Genomic DNA, 22,837 nt, shown 5'->3' with positions numbered 1-22,837 from the left:
GAAGTAACGCGCATGTGACGCACATGCGCATCTCGCGTGGCGAATGCTGCCCCAAGGACAGTCAGTCACGGCGCATTACCATGACTTGTCATGTAGATCATCCGCTTATTGAAAAAGGTGGGTCCAGTCTCTGTATCACCATCCATTCCGTGCTTGAATATTGGACAAAGAAAACGATGGCTGATGGGAATACTCCTCCTCCTCCTCCTCCTCCTCCTCGGCGAAAGCAAAATAAAAAAAATAATCTCAACGAATCAATTTGGCTATTAAGACATGTCTCCGTCAACCCACAAAAAGCTTGCCCACTTCCTCATCACTACCTCCACCCACGCCATCGCCATCGCCGCATTCTATTGCCATCCCAACTCCATCGTTGGACTTACTGCTGCTGGATCTCCCTATTGGCTCCGCCGCAGCCATGGTCCGCTTCCAGATTCGTTTCTCCTCGCCCCCGTCTGAGCGGCACTCGTCTGAGGAAGAGGAAGGCGAGGAGGAGGAGGAGGAGGAGGAAGAAGAAGAAGAAGAGGAAGAGGTGGTTTCCCCCATCTACTCTCCCTTGATTGTGCCGGAACCGTTCGCGGTAGAGGAAGAAGGGGAGCGGAGGGAGGAACGACACCAGCACCAGAGCACGTTCTCGGTAATAGCGGCCTTGCTGGCGGCGCTGAGGAAGTCGCTGGTGATTTGCAGAGTCGGCGCGGCGGAGGACCGGGTGTGCTCCGGTGCCTCCGCCAACTCCATGGAGATTGGATGGCCCACTGAAGTGCGGCACCTCGCGCATGTTACCTTCGACCGATTTGACGGCTTCCTTGGGCTTCCCGTGGAGCTGGAGCCCGATCTTCCCCGTAGGGTTCCTAGCGCCAGGTATCCCTGCATTTTTCAAAATTTCTATTTCTATTTTTTTATTGTTTCACGGTAAATTTTGAGTTTTTTTTTTTTATAAATTATTCTCGCATACTCGTCCTAAAATACTTTCACCCCAAAGTTTATCAGTTTTAGTATTAAAATAAAAATAATGTTTAGTATAGTAAACAAGAAACTACAAATGATCATAATAGATATTTAAAAAAAATACTAAATTAAGATCCATTATAACATGAGAAAGAAATACAAAACCATATTTTTGACCAAAAGTTCGCACAAAAATACGATTTAATGCTTATAACCATTCTCCAGGCATGAAAATTTAACATTCCACTAAATAATTTGTCTGTGTTAGAAGTTTTGATTGAAAATTTAGGCGAGTGTCAAAATATATCACAAATAAATATTTTTAAAATTCTTTTAGCACTTAACCCAAAATGTGGTGTAAAGGATTGCAATGTGGTTTGATTATTCTTAGCACTACATGTAAATGTGGTGTAAAGGAATGCCACTTTTTCAATGTAGTGAAGCTCTAATATTTTTTTTAAAATTTTTTTGCACTATTTGGGTGAATTCATTGTTGGTGTGCTGATAATTGAACACAAGCTAATAATATGTTAGAACCGATGAATTTGAGTTATGAGATTATAAACGTGAACAGAAATCCCAGGAGAGGAGATTTATGGTGGATTTTAGATCTCAAGCTGAACCAAAACCATTTAGATTTTATTTATGTTTTTTGTGAACTGCAAATACTCATTTTGGTCAACGTCCCACTACCCAAATTTTTCTTTGGTTTTTTGGAGACTAGATCCATTTGTTGCTACGATAATTCTGTTGGTGCCTTTTGTCCACGACACAACTTGTTGCTATTCATCAACATTGAGCACATATATGAATAGACAAATAAACATATTTATTTATTATTTGTTTATGTACACACCAAAATATTTAAAAACCCACTTGCTACAAATATTGAGTTTTATAACGACGTAAGAAATTAGTTTGCTTGCATTAGAATTGATAAATGATGCATTGGTTTCATTGGATTGCACTTTTTGTAATGTGTTAGAATTGGAGCATAGCGGAAAAGTCAACTCCGGGCACCCCGGCGGGAAAAGTCAACCCCGTTGATTTTTTCTAGCCCGGGTCTTCCGCTCCCGCTTCCCGTCCCTCGGAATCGCCGCGTGCTTCCTTCTCGTCCGCCAGCGTACTCATCCGCAGTCTTCGTCCCTCGGCCGCACCCCGTGCCGACCTTCTCGCTAGCTGCGTCTCTTGCTCCTCGAGCAGTCTTCCGCTCCGGCTTCTCGTCCCTCGGATCCACCGCACGCTTCCTTCTCGTCCGTCGGTGTACTCTTCCGCAGCGCCTCGTCCCTCGGACGCACCGCGTGCCGTCCTTCTCGCTAGCTGCGTCTTCCGCTCGACTACCTGTGCTCCTAAGTTTCTGCACACTTAGACACAAGGTTAAAAATACACAGGACCTAACTTAACTTGTTGATCACACCAAAATAACCTTAGGGTTCCAACAATCTCCCCCTTTTTGATGTGAGCAACCCAAGTTAAGATAGGGTAAAAATAGACATAAAAATAAATTAACTAAATTTGCAATTAAGTGCAAAAAGATAGAAAATTGTCTACCTCCCCCTAGACTTATACTTTTCCTTCTCCCCCTTTGATCACATAAAAAAATGGGGTTCCGAAGAAAATCTAAGGGTTAAAAAAAATTTCTAACTTTCTTTAGAAAATTCTAAGTTAGAGAATTTGCAATAATTTTCAGCAAAAAATTATTCTAAGTTAAACAATTTCTAAAAAAAAATTTTTGGTAAAAATTTTCTAAGGAAAAATAAAAAAAAATTTCTAAGTAAAGCTTTAAATAAGAGAAAAAAAATTCTGACTTAAAGAATTTTGTAAAAAAAAATTTTGAAATTTTTTAAGTAAAGATTTTAAGCATAAATTTCAGAACAACTTTTAACTTTGATGTAAAAGTTTTACGCAAAAAAAATTCTAAGAAAAGAAATTTTGAAAATTTAAAAAATGTTTTTAAAAACTTTTTAAAGTATTATTAAGTTTCCACCTTAATATTTTTATTAGAAAGTTAATTAAACATTTTTATTTCAATATTTTGGCTTCCAGGTCGTGGCGAGGCACTAGACCTTCTTGGTTATTGGAGCAACAACCACTTCCTTAGACAAAGCCTCATAAATAAATTTTGATGTCCAATTTTCTCGCTGAAAGCTCTAGATCCATTTAAAAATTCAAGTTAAACAAGACTTAGGAACTCAATATAGGTTTCGGCCTATTGGATTAACTAGGAATTTCTTAGGGACATTTTTCTTTGAAATATTTTTAATCTGTCCCTTATGATATCGAAAATACCAATTTAAATTTTTGTATTTTCTAAAATATGTTTTATTTAAACATGCATGATTTTTTAGACTATCTATTTGCATTTTCAAATTATTATTTTCTGATTTCAACTTTTCATTTTCTAATTTTGATTTGTCTAAATCTTTTAGAGGGCAAGATTTAGCTAATATTACTTTTAAATTTTTATTTTCTTTTTCTAATTTGCAGCAATCTTTTGTTAATAATTTAATGAATTTAAAGAGTTTATCGGGAGGAAGAGATCGTACCTTACTTACCTTGTCGATCTTGTTGTCCGTGTCTCCCCCTGAAGTGCTGCTTTCTTCCAACGTAGCTCCCCCTTCATCGATGCTCTCGATGCTCATTTCGGAAGAGCTTGAATCGCAGTCGTCGTCTTGATGACTCGCCATTAATGCAAGCCCAGAGAACGTCTCGACTTCCGATTCGGACGACGTATCGTCCCACGTCGCCTTTAGGGCCTTGCGCTTTTGGACAGACTTCTTATCTTTATCCTTATCCTTGTTCTTTAGCTTGGGGTAGTTGTCCTTGACGTGTCCTTCTTCGTCGCAGTGGTAGCAGCGGATGGTCCTTTTCTTTTTCCCCTGCGGATGGTTAGATTCCCTAGATTTAAAAAGATTCTTAAATCGTCTTACCATCATTACCATTTCCTTGTCGTCGAGAGAAGATTCCGATTCAGGTTCGTCTCTTGATGCTTTGAAGGCAATGTTATTTTTGGGCTCCTTCGTACTTGCATCTCTTGATTCGTGCACTTCAAATGTAGAAAAAAATTCTTCTAATGAAATTTTTTCTAAGTCTTTTGAAATATAAAAGGCATCTACTAGTGACGCCCATTTTGAATTTCTAAGAAAGGAATTTAGCGCGTACCTTAACGAATCTCGGTTACTTACCGTCTCTCCGAGATTCGAAAGTCCGGTGATGATTTCCTTTATCCTTGAGTGCAGATGCGCAACTGTCTCGTCTTCCCCAAGTCGCAGGCTGGTGAGCTGGATGCGGAGTAGATCCCGTTTTGCGAGTTTTGCTTCGGACGTTCCTTCGTGCAGCTCAAGGAATTTCTCCCAAAGTTTCTTCGCGGAGTCGTAGTTGCCGATCCGGTTGACTTCTTGTGGCGGAAGAATGGTTAGTAGATGATACTCAGCTTTGTCGTTTGCCACGTAGTCGACCTGCTCATTTTTCGTCCAGTGGTGTTTCTCCTTACCTTCCGGTACTGTAAAATCGAATTCCATAATTAACATTAAATCGAAATCGGTTTTAAAGAATACCTGCATTCGCTTTTTCGAGCTAGCGAATTCCCCTTCGAACTTCGGCGGGTAGATGCTTGGTCCGACCATTATCTCTGCTTCGATTGGCGGTTAGTCCTCCTGAAGCGCCTTGGCTCTGATACCACTTGTTGGATCGCGGCGACCGGCTAAAAGGGGGTTGAATAGCCTGCAAATAATAAAACGCAAACCCTTCTCTACTTATCTTAAACTAACACTTGCATATAAAATAAATAAGCAGTAAATTAAAAGAAAAGAAGAGGCACACAGAGATTTACTTGGTTACAACCGGGGAGGTTGTTAATCCAAGGAAGAAGTAGCACTAGTATCTCCTTCAGGCGGAGAAGCCTCTTACAACGATGAAGCGCAGAAAACAGAAGCTTAACTACAGAGAAAGCGTATAAGTGTAGAAAGAATGAATTGCTTGAGTTGTTGATTAGCTTCTGGACCAAGGCTGTATTTATAGCCTTGGTCGCGGGGCGCCTTGGGGGGATAAAACTTTATCCCCCAACGTTCAGATCGCGATTGACACGATCTGGTCAAAAGGTCAACTCCGAGCAACCCGGACTGTTACGGGCGCCCTGGCTGGAAAAGTCAACCCCGTTGATTTTTTCCAGCCCGGGTCTTCTGCTCCGGCTCAGACCGAGTCTTCCACTCGCTTGGGTGATCTCTGCCATCCGGAATAGGGCTCACTCGAACTCAACTTTCGGTCTTCTCGAGCAGGCTTCTGCTCCGACTTCTCATCTCTCGGAATCGCCGCGTGCTTCCTTCTCGTCCGCTAGCGTACTCATCCGCAGTCTTCGTCCCTCGGCCGCATCTCGTGTCGACCTTCTCGCTAGCTGCGTCTCTTGCTCCTCGAGCAGTCTTCCGCTCCGGCTTCTCGTCCCTCGGAACCACCGCACGCTTCCTTCTCGTCCGCTCGCGCGTCTTTATTTCATTGCTGTGCTCTAGCTTTCCCTAACTTAACTTGTTGATCACACCAAAACAACCTTGGGGTTCCAACATAACCGACATTAACCCTCCGATACTCAAGTCAGTTACTAGAATTGTAGAAAGAACAGTGAGAGCACGAGCACAAATAACGCATATCACATACCTCCACCGGTGCATGAACCCCCCTTTATATAGTGACGTGCACGCTCCTCAAGGCGTGAGCACGTTTTTCTAACCGTTCTATGAAAAGACATGTCAGAAAAGTGTCTCTGATACCATACCTTAATAGGACATGTAAATCCCTACATGACAGTAGAAGCTTCCGTCGTACGATTTGCCTGGTGACCATGCTCTGTTGTTAGCGGCATTACCTCCCAGATGGATATTACGAGATATGGGAGGGGTCCCATTGTTTGGCCGAGCGGGGTAGCCGCTCGGCCGGGACTCCCCGCCCGGTTGATCTCAGTTGCTCTTCTTCATAGTACCTTGGTTCAGTAGACTGTTTCTTGCTCGACCGGACAAGTGTTCCGGTTGCCTTAGTGTTCCCTTGGGCAGTAATGAACATCTGATGTTCTTTCTGTAATGACCTTGGTCGGACGAGCGATCTACTCCACTGAGTCTCTTGGCTGATCGGATACTTTAAGCCCGATCGGCAGTTAGCGTCGACTTTCACTCGATCCCCTTTTGGTGAGCCCATTGGTTCTCTGGCGTCGGTTGCTATCTCCGTCCTTTGACTCACGCTTAGTGGGCCCCTTTTATCATTGTATCACAAGCCTTCTCCTCAAGTATAGTTGAAGGAGGTTCTAAGTCCGATTGATTGGACAAGAAGTGTCTTTGGTGACCTTCCACCAATTGGAAATTTTTGAGTCCTGGCTACCGGTCGGCTCATATCTTATAGTCGTCGTTCTACCTGATTTATCAGCTTGAGCCCAAGCGCAGACTGGGTCTGTCACTGTTGATCGACCCATCGTTTCGAAGACTCAGCTGTTCATCACTGTCATAATTGCTTATCTGTGATCGGTCGGAATGACGAGTGATTATACATGCGATAATTTTCTCTTTTCTCCGAGCGCTTCTCGGACGAGTGCCTTGACGTTATCTAAATTTCTTAAAGATCGTGCAAATCTCTGGTAATTATTACTGAGCACGCTGCCCATGCCTTTTAATTAAGCCTCATTAATGCTTCCCTGTCAGCTGTCGCCATGTGTTCAAATCTCTGTTGTCGCACGCTTGATGTGACAGACGGATATCCACGGTTGATGTGACAAGCGCCGTTTCGAATTCCATGGCCAGATCTTGGCTTCGTTTTCTGTAACCCTCGATTGAATGGCTTAGAGCGATCGTTCGCTGGGGTTTATAAGCCCTTATTCATCATCGTTTTGCTACTTTATCGCCTCTCTTCTCTCCTTTGCGTACGCGTTTTGCCGATTCCCTTCTTCCTCGTCATTGCTGGCAATATTTCTAAGCTTCCTCTTTCCTTCTCTAGTCGTGTCCTTGATCTTCTTTCCTCTCTATTTTCTATGGCCGTGTCTCCTCAGCCTCTCGAGTCCATCCCCGGGTTGTGGTATACTTCGACTGGGTACAAGTTCAACGATGATGAAATCGATCAAATGAAACTTATCTATCTGTAAGTACCTGTGGTAGTTTTGATGTGATCAACCAAGTCAAGCCAGATCCTTATGTTTTGATGCCCTGTTTAAGTGTGCAGGAACTTAGGAGCACAGGAGATTGAGCGAAAGATGCAGCTAGCGAGAAGGGCGGCACGGGAGAGAGTCGATGGGCTCGGTGCGTCTGAGGGACGAGGTGCTGCGGAAGAGTACGCTGGCATACATGAAGGAGGCGCGCGACGTTTCCGAGGGACTAGAAGTTAGAGCGGAAGATTGCTCGAGAAAGCCGCAAAATGGGTTCAGGTGAGTCGTATTTTGGATGGCCAAAATCACTCAAGCGAGCGGAGTACACTGGTGGACAAGAAGGAAGCACGCCGTAGTTTCGAGGGACGAGAAGCTGGAGCGGAAGGATTGCTCGAGAAGGTCGGAAGATGGTTCGGGTGAGCTATATTCTGGATGACCGAAATCACCCAAGCAAGAGGAACCGGAGCGAGAACCCGGATCGAAAAGACAACCTGTTGGTTGACCTGGTCCGGGCGCCTAGATCAACTGGGCGTCTCTAGAGCGCCTCACAGTCTGGGCACTCGCGCCCAGAATAGAAATGTTATTGATACGCACGCTGTCGTGATCCAGTGCGTTGTGGATATTTTATCCACGTCCAGGCTCCTGGAATCCTTCCAGGTGCCTCGATTAGGGTTATAAATACAATTCTGTTCCCAAAAGCTAAACAACATCGAAAAACATAGAGAAGAGCACTTGTAAACATTCGACCTTGAGTTTAGCTTTGTAATTGAGTATGTTCAATGCTTAAGAGGTTTCTTCGCCTGAAGGAGATTAATAGTGAGCTTTAATTGCCTTGGATTAGCAATTTTCTGATTGCAAACCAAGTAATTATTTGTGTGCCTTTGTCTTTAGTTTCTTTCTTTAATTAAGGTTCTTTTCATGGAAGTGTTTCTTAATTTAGCTTGAAAAGACGAGAAAGTTATTCACCCCTTCTAGCTGGCCACCAAGGGACCAACAAGTGGTATCAGAGCCCAACCGCTTCAGAAGGACTAACCGTCGACCGAAGCACAAGAAATAGCCGGAGCTTGCATTTACCCGCCAACGTTTGAGGGGGAGTTCTCATTCTGAAAATGAAAAATAGAGGTATTTTTTCAAACTGATTTTGATATGATGCTTTCTAGGAAATTTGATTTTGATGTCCTCAAAAGTAAAGATGGACAAGAACTCGAGGAGCATCTTTGGACTCAGAAGCAGCGTGACAAATTCATAGCAAATGGTAAGGCCGAGTTCCACCTACTGAGTGTTCTTTCTGCTCAAGAACTAAACAAAATCGGCAACTACCAATGTGCAAGAGAAGTTTGGGAAAAGTTCTTGGAGCTCTACGAACAATCAACAAAAGAAGAATCTGATTCTGGTATGAACTAGTCTTCAAAAGTATCCGGATCCGAGGAAATTACCGGAACAACGCTAATTGCCAAGTACCTACCCGAAGACGACGAAAGCACCTCGGAAATGAGCATCGATAGCATTAATAAAGGGAGAGACACTACAGAAGAAAGCAGCAATGAAAGATGAGCATCTACCGACGAATATATGGTAAGTCAAGTAAGCTTCCTCCAGAGCAATTATTTAAAATTGTGCAAATGCTAAGTAAATCATTATATAAAAAGAGAACAAAGTATGTAAAGTCAAAGAAAGAACTTGCATGCCAAAAAGAAGAATTTGAAAAACTAATAGATGAAAATACAAAATTAAAAGATAAAATTGAAATGCTAGAAAAAGATGATTCATGTTCAAATTTTCTACAGGCTAATAATAGAAATTTTAAATATGATTGAGGACTTAATTTACATTTTAGATTTCAAAATAGCCAAATTAGAAGAATATCACAAAAATATATTCTGAGAAAATTTTTGATTAATCTGATAAGAAGGAATCAATTTTTTATTCCAAAAACACGTTTAAATTAAATTGTTATGCATACCCTATTTTTTAATTAGAATTTCTTAAAATTGTCTAATATTTACAAATAAATTGTTTGGCAAAATTTCTGCCAGAAATTAATTAGAATTTATTTTTTTCGAAGAAGAGAATTTCATCACTTATCTGTAGAAAAAAGTTTAAATTTTTCTGACCGTTAAATTATCTTTTATGAATTGTTTAACAAAAATTATATTTTTCAATTTAAACATATTTCGCAGAATTATTTTTTCAAACTTTATTTTTCTGTGAAAGATTATCATATTCTCTATTTAAAAAATATTTTTGATTTTTCTTTACCATTGTATTATTTTTCTATAATTTTTGTTTCTAAAATTGTCCTTTTTGATTTAGAATTATTTCTCAGAGCTAATAAGGATATGTACGAGGATGTAACAGTCAGAGTAAAAACTTCAGGCGGAGTAACTAAATCATTTCCAATAAAAATAAGATTACATCAAGGATCGGCTCTAAGTCCCTATCTTTTTACACTAATTATGAACGAACTCACTGCGCACATTCAAGACATAGTATCGTGGTGCATGTTATTTGTAGATGATATTATTTTTATACACGTGAAGGAGTAAATGCTAAACTAGTGGGAAACACTAGAAGAGAAAGGTTTTAAACTTAGTAGATTAAAGACAGAATTTATGAAATTTAATTTTAGGAATATTAGAAGTAATGAGACAATTGTTAAGATAGGAGATGTAGGATCGTTTTTGCAAAACGATGGAGGGATTGAGAGAGATGTCTTACATAGAATACAAGCAGGATGGTTGAAATGAAGGGGAGCGTCGAGTATTTTATGTGACCGTAAAGTACCTCTTAAACTTAAAGATAAGTGTTATAAAACCGCAGTTAGACTTACTATGTTATATGAAGCTGAATGTTGGGTTATGACTCGAGCACATGAGCAGAAGATGAGAGTTGCAAAGATGAGGGTGTTAAGGTGGATGTGTGAACATACGAGGATAGACAAAATAAGAAATGAGAGCATTAGAGAAAAAGTCAGAGTTGCATCTATTGAGGAAAAACTCCGAGAGACACGTTTAATATGGTACAGACATGTACTTAGACGACCAATAAATGCTCCAGTTAGGCGATGTGAAACTATGATAAACATGCATATTAAACGAGGAAGAGGAAGAACAAAAAAGACATGGTTAGCAATAATAAAATAAGATAAAATTTACTTAAATATAGATGATGATATAGTAGAAGATAGAGCTCAATGGCGTATAAGGATTCATACAGCTGACCCTACCTAGTGGGAAATGTTTGGCTATTGTTGTTGGTTGGTCTTAGAGCTAATTTTTGCAAAATTTATTTTTCTGTAAAAAGTCATTATGTTATCAATCTAAGAAAATAATTTTGAAATTTTCTGACCGTTATTAAGTTTTATATGAATTATTTATTCAAACAACTATTTGTAATATTAAAAAATTCTCAAAAATTCAATTTGTGAATTTTTTTTTTTTTTTTTGCAAAGTTACTTCCTATAATACATTCTCAAAAAATAATTCACGATTTTCAAAGTTAACAACTATTTTTAAGCATTTTTTTTAAAAAATATGTCTTTATGTAGACAAGAATTTATTTCTACTTAAAATAATATAATTTTTTTTAAAAAATTTATATCTGCTTTATATATGACTGTACAATTGTTATAAAAATTTTCAGAATGTTTTCAAGTCTAAAAAGATAGTATATAAATTAGAAAAATTTAGATTTTTGAATCTTAAATTTCTTGATTTTTCTGGAAAATAATCATTCTTTTTCCCTTAGACTTGTATTTTAGACTGATTTACCAATCTTTTTAAAGTACCCCACTTTTAATGTGATCAAAGGGGGAGAAGTGAAAGTTAAGTCTAGGAGGAGGGTTAATTTTTATAATTTTTTTTTGCAAAACATATTTTCAATTTAAGCTGTCTTTTGGTTTACCCTTACTTGGGTTTACTCACATTAGAAAAGGGGATATCGTAAGTACCTCGTGGTAGTTTTGATGTGATTAGTCAAGTCATGTCCTGTTATATTTTGATGTTCTGTGTCTAAGTGTGTAGGAACTTAGGAGCACAGGAGGTCGAGCGAAAGACGCAGCTAACGAGAAGGACGACACGGGAGAGGGTCGATGGACTCGGTGCGTCCGAGGGATGAGGTGCTGCGGAAGAGTACGCTGCCGGAGGTGAAGGAGGCGCGCGGTGTTTCCGAGGGACGAGAAGCCGGAGCGGAAGATTGTTCGAGAAGATCGGAAAATGGATTCCGGTGAGCCCTATTTCGGATAGCCGAAATCACCCAAGCGAGCGGAGTACGCTAGCAGACGAAAAGGAAGCGCACGGCAGTTCCGAGGGACGAGAAGTCGGAGTGGAAGGATTGTTCGAGAAGGTCGGAAGATGAGTTCGGGTGAGCCCTATTCCGGATGGTCAAAATAACCCAAACGAGCAGAACTTGAGCGAGAATCGGATCGAAAAGTCAACCTGCTAGTTGACTTGGTCCAAGCGCCCGGATCAACTGGGCGCCTCTAGAGCGCCTCACAGTCCGAGTGGAACCCCTCCGGGTGCCCGGAATAGAAATGTTATTGAAACGGGCGCTGTCGCGATCCGGTGTGTTGTGGATAAAATTTTATCCATGCCGAGGCGCCTAGACCCTTACAAGAACCCCGATTAGAACTATAAATACAACCCTGTTCCCAGAAGTTAAACAACACTGAAAAATACATAGAAGAGCACTTGTAACGTTCGACCTTGAGTTTAGCTTTGTAATTGAGTGCGTTTAATGCTGTAAGAGGATTCTCCGCCTGAAAGAAATTAGTAGTGAACTTTAACTGCCTTGGATTAGCAATCGTCTTATTGCAAACCAAGTAATTACTTGTGTGCTTCTGTCTTTACTTTCTTTCTTTAATTAAGATTCTTTTTATACAAGTGTTTCTTAATTTAGCTTGAAAAGACGAGAAAAGTTCTTTTATTTTTGTGCAGGCTATTCACCCACTCTAGCCGGCCGTCAAGGGACCTACACTATTGTCCCCCCTCGATTATCTAGTCGCCATCCCCTTAGCCTATGACCGGCCCCATTTGCTTCCCAACGACTTTTTTGCCCTTCTTGAAGGACCATCGGCCTCCACTTTCCCGTTCATCCTTTCTTCTCCGCCGTGTGTAAATATTTCCACATTTCCCTACATTAATTAGTGCCTAACTCCTTTAGGTTGCTGTGTAGGGTGGTCGTGCTATTCTGTCTGCATAACATCCCTTTAGTAACTCGGGTGTTACACTACTTTTATTATCCTAAGTTGTTCGAGCTGGCCTTTCTGTTCCAAGCTTGAGTGAGTGCTGCATTTTTTGATAAAATGTCGTCCTCCAATAAGTATTGGAAGGAACATTATTTTTTTGTTCGTTTTCTCGCTCGGCCCGACTTTCCGACCGACTGGCCGATGGAAGTGATGAAGGCTCCATTGCTCGGAAGATATCCAGGTCGATCGGACTACCTCCAAACAACCTCCAGTCTGCCGACCAAAAATACCACATGCACCTGCTGCTATTGGAGAGTGTCTTATATGTGTTCGGATTGAGTCTGATCCGAACGCGGCTGCCCCTCACCCTAAGTATGCTCTTTCTTCTTCCCATCTTTGAATCTAATTGATTTCTCCTCTTTTCTTGCAGCTCAAATCATGTTGAGGGCACGGATGAGCGGCAAAAGCAGGCTCACGGACGCGACAATTAACACCCAAGGCGTTGTCGAGCTAAAAAGTCGTGGCTTACTATTGGTCAACCAATCCGACGATCCGACTAGCGAAGCCGAAGGAAGCCATGTGGCAGCCAGTAAGGCGGGAGGCAGCTAGACGACTGCTAGTGATGGCGTGGTCGCTACAGCCGAACTCCATCCTGAGCGACTATCAATGGTGCTGATCGCGGTGCCCTCGGAGTTGGCCACCTCGGGTGAGCCATTGATCCAACGATGCAAGAGTCTAAAGATCCATACTTTGCAAAAACAAAATTAAACAAATAAATTTGGACAATAGTGAGTTTGGTTTATAAATGTTATTGGACAAACTTGTGAAAATTCATGAATAAATTTATGACAATAATATCTCCAATTGAGCTTGATAAGAGGCTTGAGCTTGGCTTGAGTTTAACAAGGATTTTTATAAGTATGAATAAGCTTAGGAAGACAAATGAACAAACTTGAATAGAGTCTAGCTTAGCTTATTGGTCAATTTGACTTGGCTATAATGGGTTGTTGTTTCTTGTTCTTTAGAAAATTAGTTAAGATTATGTGGAGAGAACCAAGATGATTTTGATATCATGTTGTTAAAAAAATTAGGTTATTTACATAGGTAGCCTCCCTCTAGTTATATATGTTATTAATCAACACAAATATTATAAATATGTATTTACAATTTGGTCCCTAATAAACATGATATGCAAAAAATAAAACAAGGCGTCTAAAGATCCATGTGATAAATCTTCATGACATAGAAGTCTTCCTTGTTGGACCTGATGATGTGTAATCTAAGTGCAGGCTAAATGACAATACAAGATAATGTAGACAAACTCGAGGCTAGAGTGAAACTCTATCTTCTTTAAGACAAATTTGCTTGCACAATGTGCTCATGGAATATGACTACCGTCTAGTAGCACTATAAATCATGAGAACTTTGAACAAAGATGTTTTTCAAACTCTCAGAATGCAAAAGAGGATGAGTATGAATGCTTATACTTTGAATTGAATAATTCTATTTACTAAGGGGCCTAAGGGGCCTTTTTTACTTTGTAAGAGTTGGAGGAGTTTTTTCACGACTAAGTCTTATATATATTTCGTCCATTTTGAATCCATGACCTAGATCGCGTCCCATCTAAAGGATCACAATGTGCATTCATGTCTTCTCATATGGGCGAACCTAATCCGTTTATTTTGAATTCTACGATCCAGATCGTGTCCCATTGAAGATCATAATGTGTGGACCGCGCCATGTAACTAAATCACACCGAGTCACCTTGATTTCAATTATATATAAAGAAAGGCTCCTCAAGTTCCTTGCGACTATGCAGAAGTGTGAAGTGCAAAGTGCACCCAATGCGTCATGTGTGGGCGTGGGCTCGTTCAATGCTATGAACCCCCGTTGCCATTAGATCCACGCTTGGGTAGAGTTGAACCAATTAAACACTAACAACACAAAACACTATTTAAGGAAGAAGGTTCAATATGCTTACCTTTCCAATGTGCAACTATTCATTTCCCTTCACCTCCATTTTTTCCATAATAGGCTTTTATTTGATCTCACTTTAATAATTAATTTCTCATTCATCCGAAATTGGTTTTAGAAAATTAAATATTTATAAATATCTATTTGAAAAATAGATTTCAATTTTCTAATCAATTTTTAGGTAAATCTGGATGCAAAGACAGAAGGATCAAAATGGCCAAGATATGATAAGAAAAAGGCTAGCAAAAAGATAGTTACTAAAGAGGCTAATATAGCAAATTATGCAATAAGTGATATGTTTGTATGATGTGTCACGTTATATTTGTTTAGTTAGCTTTATAATTTTAATCAAGATTGATTATAGTGGACCTATGGGCTATCCCTTTCATTTTGAAGCAATGGAAAGGTACACTTTAAATGTTCAACATGGGTATGACTACTATTCCCAACAGGTAGCATTCGCTAATGATCGATTGAGTATGATGCTTGTGGTTGCTAGCCATTGAACTAGCCTAGGTCCTATTTAAGTATCCATTTTATCTGTTTGCTTAGCAAACTAAGCATATTATGTGACATTCTATTTAATCAATAATAAAGATAATAATAAATAAGTATTAATAATGTTAATTATGTACCATGAGAGTTAAGCAATTAATAAAATAGGAAATATATGCATACATGTGACATTAGTTTAAGAAAGAAATAAACATAGGAAAATACTCATAATATATGCACAAAGGAAATACCATATGAGCCAATGGATATAATAACCAAAACAAATAGTTAAAAACAAGAGGAGGAACACTAATAGACTACAAACATTAGGAAAGCACAAATCCTTAAAGGGGTTCACTCCCTAAGCTACCACAATAACATCTCTATTTGATGTAGAAAGGCCCACACAACGAAGATAACGATCCTAACCTCTAATAAAACTTGAAGAGGCTTGATTTTAATTTATATGATGGAAATTCCAATCAAATCCCATGCTAAAGCTGCTCCTAAACTAGCAACATAAATTTTGGCTAGTAAATTTCTGATGGACAAGCAAGAAAGGGTCCCAAGTTCTATGCCACACACCGCATAAGCTAGGTAACAAGGATAAAGTTGGTAATGAGGATAAAGATGACAGTCCATATAAGAATCAGAGCTTGATTTCAGATTACTGATGACTTACCATATTTGGACTACAATCTCAACTATATTTATTCTTATTTTCATATTTGTTATTACCTTATTTATCATAGTATTTCCATATAGTACTTTAACAATCTGTACAAATAGACTTGTTAGCCTACAACAATGATTAAAGAAGCAATTGTCTTCTTTTTACTTTTCTCTTTATTCTTTCTATCCCTATCTGTTTCAACACTAGGCATGCTATGAAGTTTAGGGCCATAAATGAACTTGTGAACAAGTTTGATGTTTGGTTTGGTAAGAACGTGTTTATGTTTGTTCAATACACACGATCAATTAAATGAACAAGCTTGAACAACTTGTTAAACTAAACAAACAAGCTTGAACATATATGTATTCAACTCGTTAATGTTCATGAACAATGTTCGTGAATAGCGTTCGTGAACAACGTTTGTGAACAACATTCATGAACAATATTTGTGAATCGTGTTCATTAATAAAACTCTTATTGACATGTTAAATAAACAAAGAAAGTTTCAAAATGAACAAACAAGTTTGTATTATCATGCTCAATAACCAACCAAACAAGCTTAAAATGTAAATGTTTCAAACAATCAAACAAGCTTAAATTGAGAACTCGATAACATCTAAACGAATCAAGCTCAAACTCATAAAAAAGAAACCAAGCCAAGTTTGAACAATTATTTCAACAACTTGATTCATTTTAGTCTCAACTTGGCTCGACTTGGTTACCTTGTCAAACAAGCTTGAACACCATAAAATTTGGCTTGGCTTGGCTTGTTTACCGGCCTAATGAAGCTAGCTTCACTTGTTGTGCTTGAACGGCAGATCAAGAATGTACACAAATAGATAACTAAATTAACTAAATGCATACTTTTTGAAGACACTCCTCTGATACTATGCACAAATCTCAAAAAATATAACCTAGAGGCTAAACAAATTCAGGATGTGAGCACAAAAATACTAAGTGGGTATATAGGAAAGAGGTGTATGAATTTAATCTTGATTAAAAGATAAAAAATCGAGTGAATCACAATTTAAGATTTTTTTGTCTATCATTTTTATAATATTTCTACTAATGAATCCATCATTAATAATATATCTATAATTTTTAAATCCACTAAAAAGTAAATAATTGGAATCAATATCTCCACAGTGTAATAATGTCTTTTGACATATAGTCTAAAATCTCACACCGATGACATATAGCAATATAATATCCTCACGGAAATAAATATTGACCATGCGTGACCCTGCTACCATATCCTCCTATTGGCGATCAAGTACTCTAGTATAAAGCTAAGCTCACATTTTTCCCCACTTTTTAGTATTTTTTCAATTTCACTAAAAAGGAAATAATTGAAATCAGTATCTTCATAGTATAATAATGTCGTATGATGTATGTGTTACTGGTGGTATACAACAATATAGCACTCTTGCACAAATGAATATTGACCGTGTGTGATCCCTCACATTCTCTTATGGGGTCTTGTATCAGATACAGCCATACAGGTTAGAGTCAGAGTTCACTTTTAGAATTTCCTTCATGTGTCTAAAGTCTTTAATATTATACTTTAATTCTTTTCACTATGACTATTTTATTTTATTGGTTAGTTGACATTTAAAATGAGTTAGTTTGAATGACTAACTAATTCAACTTTTAAAATGAGTTACACTTAAGTTTTTTCATATTAATATGTGGTCTCTGAGTATAAGCTACATAACATAAAGATATGAGTATTAATATCTAAGTTACAAAAAACATAAAGATTAGGTAGATCAAATGACAACTATCAACTGAAGATTAAATTACAATATTTATTTTAAGTTAAAAACAACCCTTTCCATGTTAATCCCTATGTGAAACCTGTGTGAACACAAAAGAATATTAAATATTTATCCCCCTAATGGTTTAATTATTTTAAAACTCATTTCTCTATTTTTAAAATTATTTTAATCTCTTTTTCAAAAACAGTTATACAAGCATACTACATAATCTATTTTATAAATCTACCTATTCACAAAGAAATATGTAAAGAAATTAAAGGATATATTTATGCACTTTAAAGAAGAGCTTCTGAAACGACATTGACCACCCCTTTAATGCATCTATCATATGCTGATAAGTCAATATACAAGTGTAGACGTGCTTCAATTCTCAATGATAATCTTAATAATCTAGACAATACTTTCTAAGTTAAAATTATCTAATAGAGAAATGGAGACAAATTCTGCCTTAGATATATAGGAGAGAAGAACTCACTAGGAATTTCAGTGATCACACGAGGAAGGAGATAATGTTGGCTAGGGTTAAATCTTAGCAAAGGTTGGCAACTAAGAAAAATAATAAGGAAGGTAAACTCTTTTGTATATAAATCGTCTCTAGAACCCTAAATCAAGTCCCAAAATATACAAGTATGTAGACCATTTCTAAATTGTTAACCTTGTATATAAATAATTTCTAAAACTCTAGACCAAGTCCCAAATATACAAGTAAACCAGACTAATTCTAAATTATTAACCTTGAATGTGAATATCTCTAAAAATCCTAGACCAAGTCCCAAGTATACAAGTAAACCAGACCAATTCTAAATTGTTAATCTTGTATATAAATAATTCTAAAACCCTAGACCCAAGTCCAAAGTATCAAGTATCTATAGTAAACGAGATCACTTCTGAATTATTAATTGAATATAAATAACTTCTAAAACTCTAGATTAAGTGAATCCAAGCATATAACTAAACTAAATCAAACTCAATTTTAACTTGGGAGAGTGGCAATGACCTCCTGCATTTTTTGTGGTGGATGCTTTGGAGACAAATGGTGGAACCTACACATGGCACACATGCAAAGTGAGAGGAGGGAAATGAGAAAGAGTGAGAGGGAGAGAAGCTATCAAAGGAGAAGAGGTGATTAGCTACTGGCATTGACGACGAGGAAGGTGTGGCAGCCATGGTCCATGAAGAGGGAGAGGAGAGATTAGGAAGGAGAGGGTAGCAGATAGGGTGTTGGGCGAATAGGGTCTTAGAGCATCTACATCAGCTTCCCTAAACACAAAATTTATCTTAAATTTTATATTTTACATAAAAAAAACCTTTGCATGAGCTACCTTATCCATTCCCTAAATATAGATTTCATAAATAGTACTTTTCTAAATTTAGGGAATGAAATCCATTCCCTAAACATTAAAATATCATTTAATATGAGAGAGAGAAAAAAATAAAGGGAATGGATTGGATAATGAAAAGTAGATATTACATAGGGAGAGAGAAAAAATAAAAAAAAGTGGAAGAGAGAGAAGAAAATAATAAAAAAAATAAAGATAATGGAAATTTTAGGGTAGTTGATGTAGTGTGTAGGGAGAAATGATTGTTTAAATTTAATAAAGTAGATAGTTTATCTCAAATTTTAGAGATATTTATAGTGAAGCTGATGTGAATGCTCTGGTGAGGACACATGGGAGGAGAGAGTGGAAAGTGATTATATACCTCCAAATTCCTTAAAAATTCCACTAAGTTATCTCAATCTCTAATACAACTAAACTGACTGTCATCATATAAATTTGGTTTGATTTGACCCTGAATTGACAAAAAAAAAATCCAAATTAATCCCGATTTGAACTCATATGACCCTAATTACCATGCCTACCCAATAGGTTCCATCCACATCCAACCCAACTTCAACTCAATGCTCAAAAGGTTCAGTTCAACTTATTTTGTCATCTAAAAATTTTAAAAAATAATTTAAGATGCAAAAAATTTAAATATGATAAAAAATCCATATTTAACAATGAAACTTTTTGAATAGTGTAGGCGTGAGTGTAAATTTGATGTAAGATCTTTGCCGGCAGTTCGTAGTAAAAGATTGATTGTAATTAAGGTTATCTGTACCAATCTTAGGATCTCTGTTAGAACTATGTAATCACTCAATTCATTTGAATATAAGATTGGGATAATTGTTCATTTAATTACAAAGAATTGACATAATTTAACATTGGCAACGGATTAACACACATACATTGAGATGATTTATCTAGACCTTTGAAGGCATGATAGTAAAAAATGCAACAATAATCAAAGAAAATATACATGCAAAGGGGAGATGGGAAGGAAATTGTTTGGATCTTTATGATGATGATGCCCTCCTTTTGGTTTGTTAAATTAGTTTTCTCATGAAGTCAACATTGAAATATTAGAAGAAAATAAGTTGTAAATGCATTGTAAACTATAACCTATATCAAGTAAACCATGGCGAAATTAATTATTGAAATCACCATAATTGATAATTATTAATTTTTCAATTTGCAAATTTATACTAAGTAAATCTTAGCAATTTCCAAATTAGTTGAAATTAATTCTAAATAAAGGAGAAATATAAAAAATTTAATTATCAATACATCAAATAAATGATTTAATCATTCATAAGTTCATAACAAAATATCCTAACTATAATTTATTGCCTAAAAGGTTCTGAAAAGTGAGTACATAGATATAAATTTCAAATTAATTAAATATTTCCCGAGATTTGCTCCTGACATCTCTGTTCATCTCCAAAGTGTAGTTTACATGTTGGCTGATTAGATCAGTAATAAGGAATTTTAATTGATGAATAACTCAATGGATTTTTCTTTAGAACTGGTCTAATTTTCTTGTTTAAGATTTGATCACGTTAGTAATAATATGTAATATTTTTCTTTTTACCCCATAAATTAAATGATTCTGAGGTATAGGAAATAGCTACAAGCGTGACCTTGCATTTGTTTTTGTTTTCCTTTGGATGCTTGATTTGTGTGGTTTGATTTTTTTTTTTCATTTATTATTGAGGTAACAATTGAGTCTTCAAGCAAATGTTTGATTCTGTATTTATTGAATTTACATTGGCATTACTGGACATATTTGTCTGGCATAATTGAATTTCTTAATATTTTCCATTCAATCCTTTCATAAAGTATTCAAGGTTCCCTAAAACAAGGGGGAAAATGGTTGTTGACTTATTTGTGGAATCACACTATAATTTGGTGGCTTGAAACAAGCTTATAATGTTGCTCATTTTTTGATATATGGTCATTAACTCTGTTTGTTTGAGTTATCATTTTCAGGATTACCGATATATTAGGAGATGTCTGAATAGTAGTTGAGTTGAAATAATGTTGCTTATTTCTTGAAAAACCATATTGACCATTCTGTTATATAACGGAAGTCTATGATATGGTATCTATTTTGTTATTTGAATTATTAAGATCAGATCACATTTCAGTTCTACATTACACACACTTTCTGCTTTGGAGCAGTAGTATAGTTGGTAATTGTGTCATTTTTTCCCCATAGAACAACTACAATTGGGTTTCCATACAAAATTATGCAATTCTCTCTATTTTTTTTTTGCATTAGTAGTAAATTGCAATATTCATGATCCATTGGTGACCTCACACAAATTCTGTTTTAGTGCAAATGTATTTGGAGTTTCTGCTGAATCTATGCACTGTTCTTACGATAGAAGAGGAAATAGTGTGCCTACAATTCTGCTTGCAATGCAAAGGCATTTGTATTTACAAGAAGGTCTAAAGGTTTGTTCATTCATGTGGAGTTTTTTACAATAGTGATAAAGCATTAGCATATATGACATTTGTTTTTATTCTGCTTAAAGGTGGAAGGAATATTCAGGATTAATGCAGATAATAGCCAAGAAGTGTTTGTCAGAGACCAACTGAACAGAGGAACTGTACCAGATGGAGTTGACTTGCATTGTCTTGCAGGACTAATAAAGGTACTCATATCTTCCAACCTGTGTCTATCTGATTCCAGAGTCAGTTATTTTGATGCATCTTCAGTTGGTAAGGATCTTTATTTTTTTTCCTTAAGTTATTTTTCTTGTAGAAATACCTAAGTTGCATAATGTCATCAAACTGCTTTGTATGATTGGACTTCTAGACGGAGTTAGCCCTGTATCATGGGCTTGCTAATTTCTTATTCAATCTGTCAATCCTTGAGCAATCAATTCACTGACGACTCTACATCTTTATTGAATTTGTGTTTATGAGAAAGGGCTTGTGGCCTGAACACCCTCTGATGTTTTCTTTCTTCTTGCTTGGGAGGCTGTTTTTCTTCATTGTTTCTTGGATTTACTATTTGTAAAAATTATTTGACTGTTTAATTTCTTTTCCTTCAGCAAAATACTTAAGCTTCATAGGTTATCACAAACATTAAATTTGCTGCTTGCTGCTATAGGCATGGTTCAGGGAATTACCAAAGGGAGTACTTGACTCTTTGACACCAGATCAGGTGATGCATTGCAACACTGAAGAGGAATGCTCTGAACTTGTAAGGATGCTACCAGCAACTGAAGCAGCATTACTCGATTGGGCAATTAATTTGATGGCAGATGTTGTTGAGCATGAGCATTACAATAAGATGAATACTCGAAACATTGCAATGGTTTTTGCTCCCAACATGACTCAGGTTAGCAATATGATACATTGTTAGATCTCATGGAATCCTTCGTTGTTGATCAATCTCGTCTTCTTTCAGATGGCTGATCCCTTGACTGCATTAATACATGCTGTCCAAGTTATGAACTTCCTTAAAACATTGATCACAAAGGCACTGCGAGAAAGAGAAGCGGCTGCTTTTGTTGTCAGGGAACTTGATTCCTGCTCTGAGTCTCCTAATGACAATGACGAAGCAAAATCCTACGAAGGCTCCAATCCTTCAAAAAGCTATTCTCTGTGCACTGGTGAGGAAACTCCGGAGTACTATGCCTGTGATGAAGGTGTTATAGAAAAATCCCAGTTAACTTCTGAACACACTCTGGATAGAGAGAACGATAGCTTCTGTATATTTAAGAATAATTGTGAAATCAACGAGCATGAGTTTATTTCTAAGAAAACATCACCAGCTTCTTGTGATTTAGATGCTAAAGAAGACGGCCAGTTCCTGGAAGGAGACGTACAAATTTTAGAAGATAGAATGAGTTTTAGGAGAGTAAGAAAGCTTTGCGGCCATCCTGTATTTCAATTAAGATCTTCTAAAGAGTCGGCTGAGATTAACATTGTAAATTCAAGTGAAGGAAGAGAAGCTTGTGCATGATGCTGGTTTAACAACATCGAGAAGATGTATGCACTACTCAACTAGTGACCATAGGTTTAGAATGCTAATGTGGTAGGAAATGCTTTGCACCAACTTTAGGTAGGGTTTGTTAATTGTTTTGTATATTACTCTTTAAGGTGCAATGTTGATTGGTTTAATGGATTTGTAATTCTTGGTGATAAAATATGTTGGATTTTGTAGACAATGTTTATGGATTTGCTTTGTTGCAGGAAATAGAGGAGTTTTTTCTGTCTTGTTAAGCAGACAGGACTAACATTGATCAAACATTTATAAAGTGAATGTGGAACATTTGGTATGCTCTAACCTAGAAGGTAGGGTATTTTCCTCACAATTGATGTTGCTTTTTC

General features: G+C 37.3%; 1 protein-coding gene across 1 annotated transcript; it reads left to right on the top strand.

The window, feature by feature from the left end:
* The first annotated feature begins 204 nt into the window (after positions 1–204).
* On the top strand, positions 205–22,723 carry LOC121986070 (rho GTPase-activating protein 5-like). The gene is made up of 5 exons (XM_042539869.1): positions 205–861; positions 20,830–20,950; positions 21,031–21,150; positions 21,612–21,842; positions 21,912–22,723. The coding sequence occupies exons 1-5, from the start codon at positions 419–421 to the stop codon at positions 22,467–22,469; spliced, it is 1,473 nt and encodes a 490-aa protein (XP_042395803.1). The 5' UTR covers positions 205–418; the 3' UTR covers positions 22,470–22,723.
* Positions 22,724–22,837: the final 114 nt, after the last annotated feature.

This window comes from Zingiber officinale, chromosome 1B (assembly GCF_018446385.1).
Source record: "Zingiber officinale cultivar Zhangliang chromosome 1B, Zo_v1.1, whole genome shotgun sequence".
Taxonomy (NCBI): domain Eukaryota; kingdom Viridiplantae; phylum Streptophyta; class Magnoliopsida; order Zingiberales; family Zingiberaceae; genus Zingiber; species Zingiber officinale.
Note: the sequence above shows the minus strand (reverse complement) of the source record. Positions and strands in the feature narration are given on the sequence as shown.